Below are 15,120 nucleotides of genomic sequence, written 5' to 3' on the forward strand. Positions count from 1 at the left end.
AGTGGAAATGAATGAAAATAAGATTCTACTAGGTATTTTTTTTTATCAAAGATGGTATTTTCTGGGGGGAAAATGATCCGTTGCCATGGCAACCGAACACACATTTGCAAAAAAATGATATCATTAAATTCAACAATTACCAAGGCAGCATCAGTTTTTATCATGCTATTGTACTCATGCAGAACACTTACTGTAATTTTTGTTCAAAACTTAATGACTGGTCAAACATTATGTAGCTTAAGTAAACCTTTATTTTGCATCCCACCTGACCATTATCATTTCAACAGTATTTTTTTTGTATTTATAAATTTCATCTTGATTGGTTGCCAAGGCAATGGCTGAAGATGTTATCTACATATTAACAGCAAACATATATTTTCTAACACCCTTAACTTAGGGGAAATGAAAGAAAAATCAGATTTTATCATGTTTTTATTTATCAAAGCTGCTGATACTTTTCTGGGGGAAATGAGCTGTTGCCATGGCAACAGAACATTTGAATTACTAATATTTATCGTTTAATTCAAGTATTACCAAGGCAACATCAATTTATTATTCTAATGAACTCATGCAGAATACTTAGTGAATTTTTTGTTCAAAATTAAATGACTGGCCAAAGCTTTCGCATATTGAGTTATATTTGTTTTTTCCACCTGTCCATGATCTTGTCATCCAAATTAATATTTTTTGTGAATTAGATATCATTTGGTTGCCATGGCAATAGCTTTAGATGTTATTTAAACAATTTGCATCAAACATATCTATGTTTAACCCACTAAGATTAGGGGAAATGCAAGAAAAACCAGATTCTATAGTCCTTTTTTTATAAAAACTGGTACTAAATGATCCGTTGCTATGGCAACAGGCAATTTGCAACATTGATATTTATCGTTGAATTCAAGTATTACCAAGGCAACATCAATCTGTATCATTCCAATTAGTTCATGCAGAACACTCACTGTATTATTTCCCCTAAATTAATTGAGTAGGTCAAACCTTATGCATATTACATAAGTTAATTTTCATTGTACTTTTCACCTATCCATAGCCTTGTCATCCCTGCTGTTTTTTTATTATTAGATGTTATCTGGTTGCCATGGCAATGGCTTAAGATGTTATATTTATAAATGTAGTCACAATCATATTTCGATTAGTACCTTAAAAATATTGAAAATGGAATGATGATCATACATGTATTCTATATTTTTATCAATATTTTTACCTTTCTAGAGGGAAATAAGCTGTTGCCATGGCAACGGGATCTTTGCAACATTTGTTTTTTTAAATTTAATTCAAGCATTACCAAGGCAACATAATGTTTTATCTTTATAAAGAACTCCTGCAGAACACTTTCTGTATTTTTTGTTCAAATGAGGGGGTCAAAACTTAAGCATACAGATTAAGTCATTTCCAGTTGTATTTTCCACCTGTCCATTGTCTAGTTTACCATGTTATTTTTGTAAATTAGATGTTATTTGGTTGTCATGGCAATGGCTTGAGATGTAGTTTATACATTGACTACCAAAATATCATTGTTTAACACTGTAAAATTAGGGGAAATTAAAGATAAATCCTATTCTACAACGTTTTTTTAATCAATTTTTTTATTTTTCTGGGGAAAAACAAGCCGTTGCCATGGCAACAGACCAATTGGAACTATCTTGTTAATTTTGAATGTTTCTAAATTTTATATATATTCAATTGGGAACTTGAAAATTATCATTTTGCTCATCTATATCATGTTTATTTACCATTTACATGGGAATGTATGTCATTTTTGAGAAATTAATCCGTTGCCATGGCAACGGCCGAAAATGGCATTTTAAAATTTACCTCCCACCTTTAAAATTAATCTTACGGCATATACTAATACTTGTGAAAGTTTCATGCTTTAGTCAAAATTTGCACAATTGTTGTGATTTTTGGAGCTAATCCGCTCTACTAATAAGCCAATTCTAATATATACATGTATATATGTATGTCTCAGCCCCTCTATCCTCATATGCATGAATTTCCTTGACAAACACTCTTCTTCTTCCATTTAATATCAAGTGATGCACTTCACTGATAATTGTCGTAGCTGAAGTAGTTTATAAGCTGAAATCAGTGTGACAATTTAAAACAATGTTTGCTTGAAATTAAGATAGGGGTGAGAGTTTCCATTGATACCAACGATTCAGAAAATATTGAAAACTTAAAGAATGAATGTTTTCAGTTAGGTTTGTATTCCTTGCTTAATCTGTGCAGAAAATTGTCCCCTCTCAGTGTTTTCCTATACTCTGTGTCCTTTTGGTTCCTTCTTTCAGCCACTTGCCTTCAACTACTTGGAGTCCGACGTCCAGAACTTGACAGGAAACATCAGGTAAAAGAAAAATACTTAGCATACTAGGGCTGTTTGTCCTGCTATTAATTGGAAAGTAATCTTTTTAGTTAACCCATACAGATTTTATGGGGCTGTTTTGCAATATAAAATGACTATTATAGGCAGTCTTGAGTAGATTTGCTCCTAGTTTCCACTGCGCTATTTCCCCCTGTACATTGCCAATAGTACAGTACCTCATGATTAAAGTTCAACAACACTCTTTTGTAAGACCTGAAAAGTGAGTGAACTCGAGTTTCTGGGTTGTAGCTTATGGTTAATAGGCAAAAAAAATAGGTTCATCGTTTGACTCTTGCCAATCCTGCAGATTTTTCTGCTTTATTCATCTTTGACCAAGCAAAACGTGCCTGCTGACCCTAATTTTCATTATTTTTTTCTAAACTGGTGAATGATGCAGTAGAACATGGGAAGGGGGGGGGGGGGAAGTTACCGATTTACCAATCCATTATTTATTTTACCTTTGTAATGGCAAACACATTTTATTCATGCCTAAGACTGGGAAGTGTTATTTCAACCTGTTGTCTCCTTTTCACAGAATGATGAAGTTCTTCTTCTACATGGTCCTATTCATTCACATGCTGGCGTGTATGTGGTACATGAATGCTTGTCCACCTGTCTTCAAGTACCCTATCACTAGGGATACATTCAGTGGCTTCATCAACACCAACTTCCACCGCTGCAAGAACAACTCGTGGACATCCAAAACAGATACTAGTTTCTGTACGTCAGTGTGATTAGTTAGATAACTACTAGTTAGATTAGTTGATTAGAATTTAGCTTTTAGATTTAATTTCCTATCTTTATCCAAGAAAGATTTATTTCATTTATTGAAGAGCTGAAATATGTTCATTTACACTTGTGTTTGTCACATGCAGATATAATTTTGAATTTGTATTACCATAAACGTTTATGATTTTAGATTGACAGCTGCTCAAAGATATGGCAGTAAGGTGACTCTTTGTTTAAATAATTGTAGCAGAACTCTTTGTCTCAAAAATTTTACCAAAAATTTATATTTCAAATAATATGTTTCCACACATGGGCAGGATTACCCTCACCATCAAATTGAGTTTTTTTTTTTTTTAAGGTGTCTAGATAACCGAATTAGCAGTATCACATTGCAGCTGCTGTACTTGATTCGTTAATAACCCTGGCCTTATTCTTTTGTGTGTTGATAGACAATCAATCAATTGCTGCCCAATATGTGACCAGTATGTACTGGGCATCAGCCACCGGAGCATCAGTAGGATATGGAGATATCCATGCCAACAACGTATCAGAGGTAAGTGTACCCTACTCTCCGAGTGGTCCAAGTCACCTGGCTGACACATGAAAGTCGGGGGGTTCCATCCCCGGTCTCGGCACTTGTGCCCGTGGGGCATTTAATCAACAGTACTCTTTTTATCCTACATTCAAATAATTAGATATGTTAGCTGTATGCATTCTTGGTAACTATGTGTGCAGCTGTTTTAGAAATTGAAATATTGAGGTCAATGTTGGATATTTTAATTACCCTCACCAAAGTGGCATCAAGACAGATGTTTATAGTTTTTGCCTGGGCTAGCATTCTGAAAATCTTCCATATTGAAAATTTTATAGTGCATTTTGAAGGTGAATGGTTGAAGTGTGCCAAATTGCATCAATATACCAGCAAGCCAAATGTGTGCAATGTCATGCCAATGGCTCATCTCATTTCTGATCACAATAAATGTGAAAAAAGGTAACAGACAGAAGAATGCTCAGAATACTGGCCCTGGCTTGTAATATTTAGTTTAACACTTTTACTGTATAATTATGATAACACAAATATTTTCTTCAACCAGTTTTGCCTGTAAACAATGTGTGCACATTCTTGATTCCCTGAAACAGCCAGTTGGTTACAATGACTTATCCATGAAATATCCATTTATAACCTGTGTTTAAAGTAGCAAATGCAAATTAGTGTCTTGCCTAAGACCCTATATGTAGCAATGATTTTGAATTTGTATTGTTGTTTCTGGGGACTTATGCACTAATCCATAACTCCTCTAATATATTCTTTTGTTTATCCTCAGATGATCTTAGCCCTCTTCTCCATGATCGTTGGTATTGTCTTTTTCGGGTACATCATAGCTAGCGTAGCAGCCAGCTTGGCCAACGCAGACGCCCAGAGAGCACGATACCAGGAGAAGCTTACAGCCATCAAGAGATACCTCAAGGTATGGAGTGTTCACGTACATAATAAGTCAATATAAAGATGTTGATATGAGGAGGGACTTTAGCTCATTTGGTAGATTAATGTATAAGGGGGGGGGGGAGTTGTGCTTGCCAAAAGATTTAGTCTTATGGTAGGGGGTCCTAAAGCTACGCACCACTCATCACGCATGCAGTTTTTATGGCAAATGCGCACTTTGTGTGTGGGACTGTGACTGCAGAGTGACGAATGATTCCTATTCAATTTTTTTCTACAAAGGCTGCATTAAATCTCTAAATGCAGAGAAAACCAACAACTGTTTGGAATTTCGGAGTTATATTCGCTTTAATTTCATTTTATCCTATTAATATATTTTAGAAATTGAGGCACAGGAAATACTATTTTTTTGCATGATAAATCGAGTGCGTAGCTTTAGGACCCCTTCTACATCGGGCAGCGAAATCAAGAGGTGTTCGGAAAACACAGCGGGATTTTCGTAATAGTGAGTTTTGCGATATTTTGTTCTTGGTTGATGATCTTAAGAATGTTTGCCACAAATTAGTGAAAGATAATTCGTTGAAATATTAAAATTGGCACAGTTTTTATCATTTGTAAACAAAGTGCGTAGCTTTAGGTCCCCCCCATCATACTTGTCATTAAACTTAAATACCCAGCTGTACAGGTATTATTTTGACAATTTGACGACCCAGGGCCCCATTGCATAAAGTTACTACCAGTATTATAGTAACTTTGCCATCTAATGAAAACTTCCCTGAAATCCTTGATTCTGATTGGCTGATAAGCATTGCTACTATGGAAGTTACCATTGTAGAGCAAAGTGACTATTATAGTTTATGCAACTGGGCCCAGTTATAACAGGCCCCTGCAGAAAGAGGCCCTGGGGCCAAATGCAGACAGAATCATATCACATACAAGGGACATGCCACATCAAGAGGTTACCAGTTGTAATTATGTCCCGGAGGGAGGGGTGGGGGGCAAGTACAATTGTTAAGTGTCTTATTCCTCTCTCAGCAGAAATTACATTTTTAATCTAATGATTTTAATGTATAAAAGACAAACATGACGAACGTGGAAAGCTCTGTGAATGTTAGTGTGATTTGCTATGACAATAATAATGATTTAAAGATTCATATTTTGCACACATTTGTTGATAATGACACTCAAGGTGCACAATTAACATATGACAACTTATCCAATACAGAATATAAAATCTATAATGGAAATCGAAAAAAAAATGACAAGTGAGGGATGCGGCACAGACTTTTATTAATCAATGTATCAAACGGAAGCTTTTCATGAAAAAGCTCCCTCGTATTTAAACAATGATTGCCTTGACCCATAGCTGTCCATAACAAATGTTTATTAGAGATGAAAGTTTAATGATCGTTCAAATATTTGTTATCCCTGATCACACACAGGACCAGGCTGTTGAGAAATCCTTGGCGCAGCACGTTGACGTCTACTACAACTACATGTGGCTCAGGACTAAGGGTGTGGAACCGGACTCCCTGTTTGATGGACTTCCTCTGGCTCTCAAAGCTGATGTCTCCCTTGACCTCTATCAAGGGATCATCAACAAGGTATAATTATGGTCTTGGTTTAATCATATTCAATGAACAAAGTCCTCATTGATGAAAACAACAGGAGGTTGGTGGGGTTGTTTTACAAAGATTTAAAGACAGAGACCCGTATTCTGAAGTCGGGTTTAACTTAAACTCTGGTTTAAAGTTGTGGTTTAACTATAGAAAGCCAGATGTCACATAAATTTCTAATGTTTAAGGTTCAATGTATCGGCTCATTTGGCTCTCAAATCATTCTTAACTGCCTGGGAAGGGTATATAAGATAGTGTCTTCTCCATTCAAGAATTAGAAAAAACCACAGTGAAACATAACAAAGATGCAATGTAAACAAGATTCTGACATTTTTGGCTTCCCACAATTTTAGTACAAAGTTAGACCACGGACTAAGTTAAACCCGACTTCAGAATACGGGCCAAAGAATCATCACTTTTCATGAAGAATTCAATTTGACTTGGGATTAACCTCTAGGGTTACAATAAATATTCCCAGTGCTTTTAACAAATGTAGTGCCAGCAAATTATAATTTACTCCCTAAGAGAGGTGACGATCCCCTCCCCCCACCAATTTAAGTGTGAGTAAACTATTACACTGACATCATTACATTGGTCTGAATCAAATTAAGGATGTGCTGACCAAGTACTATCCAATGACATTGCAGGATGAATATTGTGTGTACTTTGGCCATTAACCATGACCTATTATTGAACATAAATGGAATTTGTCACTGTTTTGTGACCATATCTGACAGATAAATTGTTATATGGAGTGGTTCAGTAATGTTCCTTGTGTCGGCATTTAATATCTTTCCTCTTAAATCTGTTCAACCCCCAGGTACCATTGTTCCAGAACACAGAGATAGGCTTTCAAAAGATGTTGGCAATGTGCATCAAGCCAGTCTACTACCTCAACAGGGAATACATTGTACGCAAACATGACTTTGGAAAAGAAGTAAGTATATGTTTGGCCTGTCCATCTTGTTAAATATGTCTCACTTGCAGTATGATTATAACCATTGCTATTTTTCAATTTAGCAACAGCGTAAGCAACAAAAATCACAATTATATTTTTGGAAACATCAACAAAAAGCACAAAAGTGTTAAATTGTCAATGAACTTTCCAAGCAAAATCTATATTTTACCCCTAAGGGACTGGGCTATATGAGATTTATTGAGGTAGGGAGGGGGAATCATATGATGGCTCCCCTTCTGATCTTGGGGTTATGGGGGGGGGGGGCAACAGTATTGTCCATGATGTGAGCAACTGGAATGTAGCTTGAGTATACTGCACTACTATTGATAGAAGAGCAATTCCATAAGATTTTTATGTCTGACCCTCCTATAAATGGAACCTGCCTGAATTTACTTATCTTAGTTTTCTAGCTTGGCATCCTGTCAAAAGTCTTGAGCTGCGTCTTTTCTGCAGGAAAATTGCAAGCAGCTTTTCATTACTGATAACATCATGCGTAATTTAGTGGTCATGCCCCTTACTACGATGTCATTGACTTTGAGCGTTGAAAGTTGAGATCGCTTTTCATGACTGATTCTGACATTTTATCGTGGACAAAAGTATGAGGAGTATGGTAAATTGGATATGAAAAGACACATATTGCCTTTAAAGCTGACAACACTTGACAAAATGCTCTTAACTGATAGTGACTTGGGCAGTTCATGAATTGAAATAAGAATGTAGAGAAACTAGGATGGGATGTTTAAGAAAATAATGATAATCACTTCCTATTATTGTTCCCTTCTTGTAGATGTTCTTCATCCATCGTGGTGTTGTTGAGGTTGTCTCTGAAGACGGATCAATTGTCTTTGATACAATGCAATCTGGTAGATTCTTTGGTGAAATCAGTCTGGTCTTCAGTTGTCCAAGAACTGCCTCCATCAGGTAGGATGAATTATCTGGGGCCCGTTTCACAAATAGTTACAACTGTTGTAACTTTGCCATTATGTCAACTACCACCATGGTTACCTTAATTATGATTGGCTTCTACGCCCTGTTACCATGGTAGTTGCCATATTGGCAAAGTTACAACAGTTATAACTTTTTATGAAACCCGCCCCAGGTCTTTGCACCAAGACCAGGGTCTCTTCGCATGAAAGAATGAACTTTTATATATAGTAACTTTACTTCTAATGTTATATGTCTCCACTTCGTGCTCCATATAAGTTTTGTATTGCTTTCAAATTCGCATTTACTATGGGGAAACTCTCTACAACGCACCACTTCCTTTAAAATTGCAAATTAAATTACAATGGAGTGTTGAGAGGCTTTTGTCAAAAGTTGGTTGACCGGGACAGCATCGGAATCTGTTGACTCTGGACAACGACATACATTTTTTAGCAATTCTTCGTCCAGTGCAAATCTTTTGATGATCTGCTGCCCCACTCCACCAACTTTCGACAAAAGCCTTGCAGCTGTCCATTGTGATTTTGATTGCATTTTCAAAGGAATCGATGCATTATAGAGAATTTCCCTGTAGTAAATGTGAGAGCTATGGCTTGAATAATTCATTAAGTCATTTGAAATACTTTGCTTGCACATACAAAAAGGTTTATTATTACAGGATTTCCGCTACATCTCTCACATGAACATTCAGTCTTTACATATTTGATCATTGCTCTTACTTACCAGGGCGGAGAACAATGTGGACATGTTTGTGCTCAACAAGGAAGATCTAGATGAGGTACTGACCCACTACCCATCCATCAAGGATCAGATCAACAAGGTTGCTGAGGAGAGGATCACTGCTGTACGCAAGAGAAGCGAGGCCAAAGTTGACCAGGCAGTGAGTTCTCAATCCCTCATTTTCAGAATTCACCTACTCTGTGTAAAGTTAATAAACTATTCTAGCCCCATGATTCTAGACCCCTAGGAAGCATTTCATGAAAAATTTTGTCAGCGATTTTCACCGACTCATTTTTAGGCAATCAGATGCAAGGATTCGCAGTAGCTTTTTAACAATATTCAACTAAAAATTACTGACTTATTTCATGAAATGTTCCCCTTGTTAAAGCAATCCTGTTAGTAGCTCATAGAGGATGCTGCATGTATCCTGAGATGATAGTATAGTGAAGTTAACCATCAAAACAAAGGCCATCAATCGCACATATCCAATATTTTGCACTGCATTTTATTTTCAGAGCAACACCCCAAACAACAGCAATAACAACAGCATCAAGGGTAGTAGCTTCAACAGCATTGAGAAGTCTGAGAACTCTACGGCCAGCGCAAGCAGCAGCAGCCACCCATCATGCTCTTCTACTGCCGACAATGCCAGCAGCCAGACCCGACCGGAGGACGGACATTCCACCGGTACCGCAGCAGCTGCCAGTGATAACAGGAGTGAGCCGGAGAGTCCCAGCGTCAGCAGCACGGCAGCCACAACGCCAACGTCTACTAGTCCACCACCACCACCCCCTGGTGAAGCACCCATGAAGCCGGCCCGTCAGATCCCACAGCCCAATGCCAATAACAATGCCAGCACTGCGGAAGGTAGTGGTAATAACAACAACCAAGGAGGAAATAATGGTAAGACATTGCTTTACCCTTCCACATCAATTGTAAAGGGATTTTAATTATTAGTCAAGTTTCAAAATAATGATGGTGGACAGTGATCTGGGTCCTGTAACACAAAGGCTAGCGATTAATTGTAGGCTTGATTTTCATGATTGATTGTGCATTGAAGTCAATGCAATCACTTGTAGAAAAATGTCTTACGATCATTGCAAACCTATGTGTTACGGGCCCCTGCTCTTCTATGCCACATATCATGTCCATGGTTGTTGGAAATGGGTAGTTTATAGTTATGTGTATTGAGTGTAGAGCTTAACAAGGATTGGTAAAGAACTCCAAAGATGCCGAGCAACCAGTGGTGTATTTTCTATTGAAGAAAAAGTTTTTATTGTCTGTTTGGTGATGAAATTTCTCATAAAAGTCCCATATTCGAATGAAATTAGAGATCCCTAAAGTATTTTTTTATCAATATCAATTATTCATCTTTCTTTTATAGATTTATTATATTTTCATTGAAGAAGTTAGCAACACTTGATAACACTGATTTATAGTGTAGTCTGTTGAATCTTACTGTTCAAAGCCTTTACTCTTTAATCTTAACAGCCTCCAACACACAATCTGATCCATCAGCTCCTGACAGCTCCTCCTCCACGACCCACGTACCAACTCGCTACCCCATGCCGTTCTGCTGCATCAGACGTGATAAGAACTACCTAGAGGCACTTCTCCACGCCAACCGCTTTGTTCTGAACCCCGACAGCCCTGTGGTGCGTAACCTGGCCAGACTGACATGTTGCCTAGCTGTAGCGACTTCTTGGACCATCATGTACCAGGTAGATATAATTTTATTTTTGTTTCATAGTGATCTAGATCTAGAAGTTTTTGTTGTCATGCCATACAGGGTAGGAGGGATGGTAAACAATATATTGAATTGAATAGTCGATTGTATCTCTTACGTTACAGGGCATAACAGTGATATGTTGCTTGGCTACACAGAAAGTTATTAGAAATTTGGAGTTCAGCAAACTTTTGGAAATACTGAAAATAACTGAACACCAAAATATGTGGTTACTGCACAGGGTAGCCCTGTTTCAAAACCATAATAAAGATAAATAATGCATTTTGCTTCCTTTGTGTTTCTGCAGGCTTTCTACCAGGTCCAGAGCATGCCTTTCCTCATCTTCAGCTATGTCTGTGAATGTGTCTTCATCTTTGAGGTCAGTTTAAAATATGGTTATATTTGTCTAATGCTCATTGGTGATTTGGTTAGATTTCATTCATTTTCTGAATTTTAATCTTTTTTTAATTCTTTGAACTGGAAGAATCTCAATCTTTTTTTTCAATAGTAGTTCTCTAGGCATCATAAGGTTCTTGTAGATATATTTTGTACAATGAGTATCTTGCTTTTAGCCCTAAACAGCGTCTTGCTTCCTCAGGAAATGTTGTCTTGTGGATCTATTGTTATTGTAAGGGTTGTACTAGCCAGAAATAATCATACATTCGTATTGATTTTGTATATTATTTTGAGTAGGATACAAAATATGAATTATCTATTCTTTTGTAAGGGATGAACAAGGTCAGGTATTTACCATTTTGCCCATTCCTTTAGATCTACATTAAGTTCCATGTCAGCAATGCAGACGAATACGGCGCCCTTGAGAAAGACTTCAGCAAGATATACAAAAGCTACTTACGCAAGTGGAGCGGTTTCGCACAGGACCTGATACCTACGCTTCCCATAGAGCTCTTTGCATTCCTGGCCCAGGGGGATAAGCACTTTGCAGTACTGTCATTCCTGAGGTTCCGACAGGTTATACGTCTGATGCGTGTGTCACAGTTCTTTGATAGATGGGAACAGGAACTTAATATCAAGTAAGTAATGAAAGAGTCTTTGATTGTAAGATGTCTCATAAATGTAAAGTGGTCACTTATTCTGGAGTTTACGAGGAGTTCAGTGTTACCTAGACCCCTGTTACACTGGATATTCTACCCAATACCAGTCTCAGGGCGCCCCGAGACTGGTTTTCAAAAAGTTGATCTAAATTTTTGACCCCCTATTACACCGGAATCATAACGAGTCTTGGTGCCTTCCCCCCCACTGAGACAGCTTTCTGTGCGTTTACAGTGACTTACCAAAGCTGTCCGAGATTAATTTAGCAGGGCGCCAAGTGCGTGCTGTGTTTGTTTGGATAATCGTTCCAGGTGTAGCACATCAAGCGAAACTGTCTCTGACCAGACTCGGGCAGGTTTGTGTTTACACCAAATCCAAAGCAGTCTCGGAGCACACCGCGAGGTGGTCCGAGATAGGTTTGCTGAGAAGGGGTCTCGGGTAGGTTTTTGCGTTTACACCGGATGAGAAACCTGCCCAAGACTGGTTTCAGGGCGCGCCAAGACTACATAGGAAATCCGGTGTAACAGATGTCTTACAGTCGTGCACGTTCACACCAACGCGTACATGTTATTTAATGCTTAATTTTATTGATGGATATGCAGAAGTGCCCATCCTGTGCGCATGATCTGGCCAATGCGATGATTTGTTATATACCACATGCAACTAAAAGTGAAGAGGGACTCTATGTCACACTCGAATCTTTGTGAAACACCACCCGGTTGTGTCTAGTCCCAGTAATGGATAACCCTCTAAACCGTGTCACTGTTAGTGAGTCTTCAGACATATACACTAATTAGAAATACAAACAAAAAGTTGGTTTTAAAACAAGTCTGACTATGCTTCAAATTGTAATGCCAACTTTAGTTTCAGTATATTGGTCAATTGAGTTGTATATAGTTGGTTATGTAATTGTTCTCTCTTGATTATCTTTTTCATTTCAGTATCCTGAAAGTGAGATTAACCAAGTTCTTTGTTTTACTGCTGATCATCATTCATCTGTTTGCTAGCATCTGGTACACCATAGCATGTCCTCTTGGTGTTTGCAAAGAAGGCTCATGGGCTACTAAGATGGGTAAGTTGTCCATCCTCCGTTTCTTCTTTCTTGTTCTCTCTTTTTTATTGATATTCTGTTCTCTTTTCTTCACTTCTCCATTGCAACCTTTCTTCTCTGTCAATAATAATCTCTTTTCTCTTTTCTTCCATGCACTTTGTTCTTCATTTTTGTCTCGCCTGCATAGCATAGCGACTATAGGCGACGCTATCTTAAGTTTTTGAAATGTCATCATAACTTAGAAAGTATATGGACCTAGTTCATAAAACCCAAACATAAGGGTAATGGTGTATTATTGAAGATCCTTCCTGAGTTTCAGGTCACATGACCTAGGTCAAATGTCAGTTAGTGTCAACGAACTTTGACCATGTTGGGGGTTTAGTGGAATTGTCATCATAACTTAAATTTTTTTTGGATCTAGTTCATGAAACTTGAACATAAGAGCAATTAAGTATTCCTAAATACCCTGTGCGAGTTTCAGGTCACATGACCAAGGTCAAAGGTCATTTAGGGTAAACAAACTTTGATAATGTTGGGGGTATTTATGGAATCGGCATCATAAGTGTATGGATCTACACATGTAATTCATGAAACATAGACATAAGGGTAATCTGCAAGTATGTTTTGCACCCGTCTTAGGTAACATGATTGTGGTCAAAGGTCATTTTGGCTCAATGGACATACTTATTTCATTATCAAATGAGTGTTCTCTTTTGTGAATGATCATTCAATAGCTGTTTTCAAAGTCTGCACTACTGCTATATCGAATCACGTAATGCAGGCGAGACTGCAGAGGTGTTCCACTTGTTCTTTTCTTGTCATTTTACTCATTCCTATTCGCTTACCCAATTCACTTATTTCATGCATTTGCTTTCTCTTGTCAAACATTCCTTGCAGTGCTTTGCCTTTTCACCCTTTCTCAGAGTGTTTTCTTTATGTCCCCTATCTTCTCATCCTTTTCTTTCACATGGGTTAAGGTTGAGGATCCATAACATTTTCTCAGGCGGCAATTGCTCTGCTGTAAAATCGACACTCTGTATGGAATGACCAAATTCAACCCTGGATTTAACACTATATACTATCCTAAACCTAACCCCTTAACCTTGCTAACATACAACCCTATTGCAACCCTTATTCTAATCCTATATCTTAGATGAAATAAAGCAAGGAGCAATTGTTGCCAGAGCAAATGTTGTGTCACCAAGGCTGACATACCATTGTTGATTTTTGCCTTTGTTTATACATGTATAGGGAGCATTTATTTAGAAAATGTTGCCAGTCTTTTGTGAAAGTAGTAAATATAGTGACTGAACACTAGTGAATCTGAAATATACTGTTTTCATTTCCACTTAAACGATTTTGTTACGTTGGGATGGGATCGGTGATTATTGAAGGGAAGCGTAAGAAGGAAACTTTGGAGAAAGTTATACAGTTCAAATCACTAGGTATTTAATCATCAATATTCAGCTACAGTTCGAAGTACATGAAGATTCAGAGTATATCAGGAGACGATGAATATAAAATAATTTAGAAGTATCGGGTTGAGATTCGAAGTGCAGTTAAATTAATACTGGATGGACATCTAAGTCTTGAAGTCAGTCAGTCAGGATTAGTGTGGGTCTAGTATTCTATCGTTGGTATTCTCTAACCTCTAATAATCAAGAAGTCTTATTTATATCTTTTGTTTTGGGGGTGTAACAATTTAAGGTGGGAGTGATCTAAACTTGATCTGATTGGTCTACAGGTAACTGTCTCTCAAACTTTCTTTGGTATAAGGGGTGTGGTGATGCTCTGTGCAAGTGACTGGGGCTGGAAGTGTGAGTCATACTTCTTCCTTGAAGTTAGCTGACGTCACTGAGTGTTGGTCTTTTTATGGTCAAGGTTTAGGAGTTAAATGGTATTGGGGGTTTAGGAATTCTTAGATGACATTCGGGGAGTTTGTAAACAAGTGAAGGTGAATGACTGAAAGGATAACAGAAAGTTAAATACATACATAACAATTTAAAGACCCACATCGTGCTGAACTCAGCCAAGGTGAGGTGAATGGGTAGCCAGTAGACAGAAATTCCTTCATGCTCAAGCACCCGATCAAGGTGGCTGTGCTAAAGCCAAAGTGATAATAACACCATGTTAAGCAGGGCCCGCTGGGGGAAACAGTTTTCAGAACTGAAGTAGCTACCCTGGGTAAAATATGGTATTAGTAGTAGTACATGTAGAAGTAGTCCAAGTGCTGTAAGAATCCTTACAAACAAATGACAAGAAAACAGTTGTCCAACATTTGCTATGGAGCTCACAACTTCCATTTATTGTCAATATCTCCATTTTATTCAATCTTTGACAGGTTACAGAGGGAATGAACCATACATCTTCTATCGTTACTGTGATACTATCTACTGGGCTGTGGCTACTTTGACATCAACGGGGTATGGTGATATACATGCGTACAGTGTTCCTGAGCTAAGTAAGTTTAGATTTCAACAATGTCAAATGTAGAGCGAGTAGTC

At 37.7% G+C, this 15,120-nt stretch overlaps 1 protein-coding gene across 1 annotated transcript in view; it reads left to right on the plus strand.

The window, feature by feature from the left end:
- Window positions 1–15,120, plus strand: part of LOC129263078 (uncharacterized) — an 86,683-nt gene that overhangs the window by 60,613 nt on the left and 10,950 nt on the right. The window contains exons 28-41 of the mRNA XM_064100488.1: window positions 2,307–2,362; window positions 2,916–3,100; window positions 3,559–3,662; window positions 4,435–4,578; window positions 5,993–6,154; window positions 6,987–7,103; window positions 7,912–8,045; window positions 8,793–8,946; window positions 9,302–9,689; window positions 10,278–10,507; window positions 10,820–10,891; window positions 11,284–11,546; window positions 12,507–12,637; window positions 14,958–15,077. Of these exons, the coding sequence (XP_063956558.1) occupies window positions 2,307–2,362; window positions 2,916–3,100; window positions 3,559–3,662; window positions 4,435–4,578; window positions 5,993–6,154; window positions 6,987–7,103; window positions 7,912–8,045; window positions 8,793–8,946; window positions 9,302–9,689; window positions 10,278–10,507; window positions 10,820–10,891; window positions 11,284–11,546; window positions 12,507–12,637; window positions 14,958–15,077 (2,260 nt within the window). The remainder of the gene's footprint in view (window positions 1–2,306; window positions 2,363–2,915; window positions 3,101–3,558; window positions 3,663–4,434; window positions 4,579–5,992; window positions 6,155–6,986; window positions 7,104–7,911; window positions 8,046–8,792; window positions 8,947–9,301; window positions 9,690–10,277; window positions 10,508–10,819; window positions 10,892–11,283; window positions 11,547–12,506; window positions 12,638–14,957; window positions 15,078–15,120) is intronic.

The sequence above is a fragment of the Lytechinus pictus genome, chromosome 6 (assembly GCF_037042905.1).
Source record: "Lytechinus pictus isolate F3 Inbred chromosome 6, Lp3.0, whole genome shotgun sequence".
NCBI lineage: Eukaryota > Metazoa > Echinodermata > Echinoidea > Temnopleuroida > Toxopneustidae > Lytechinus > Lytechinus pictus.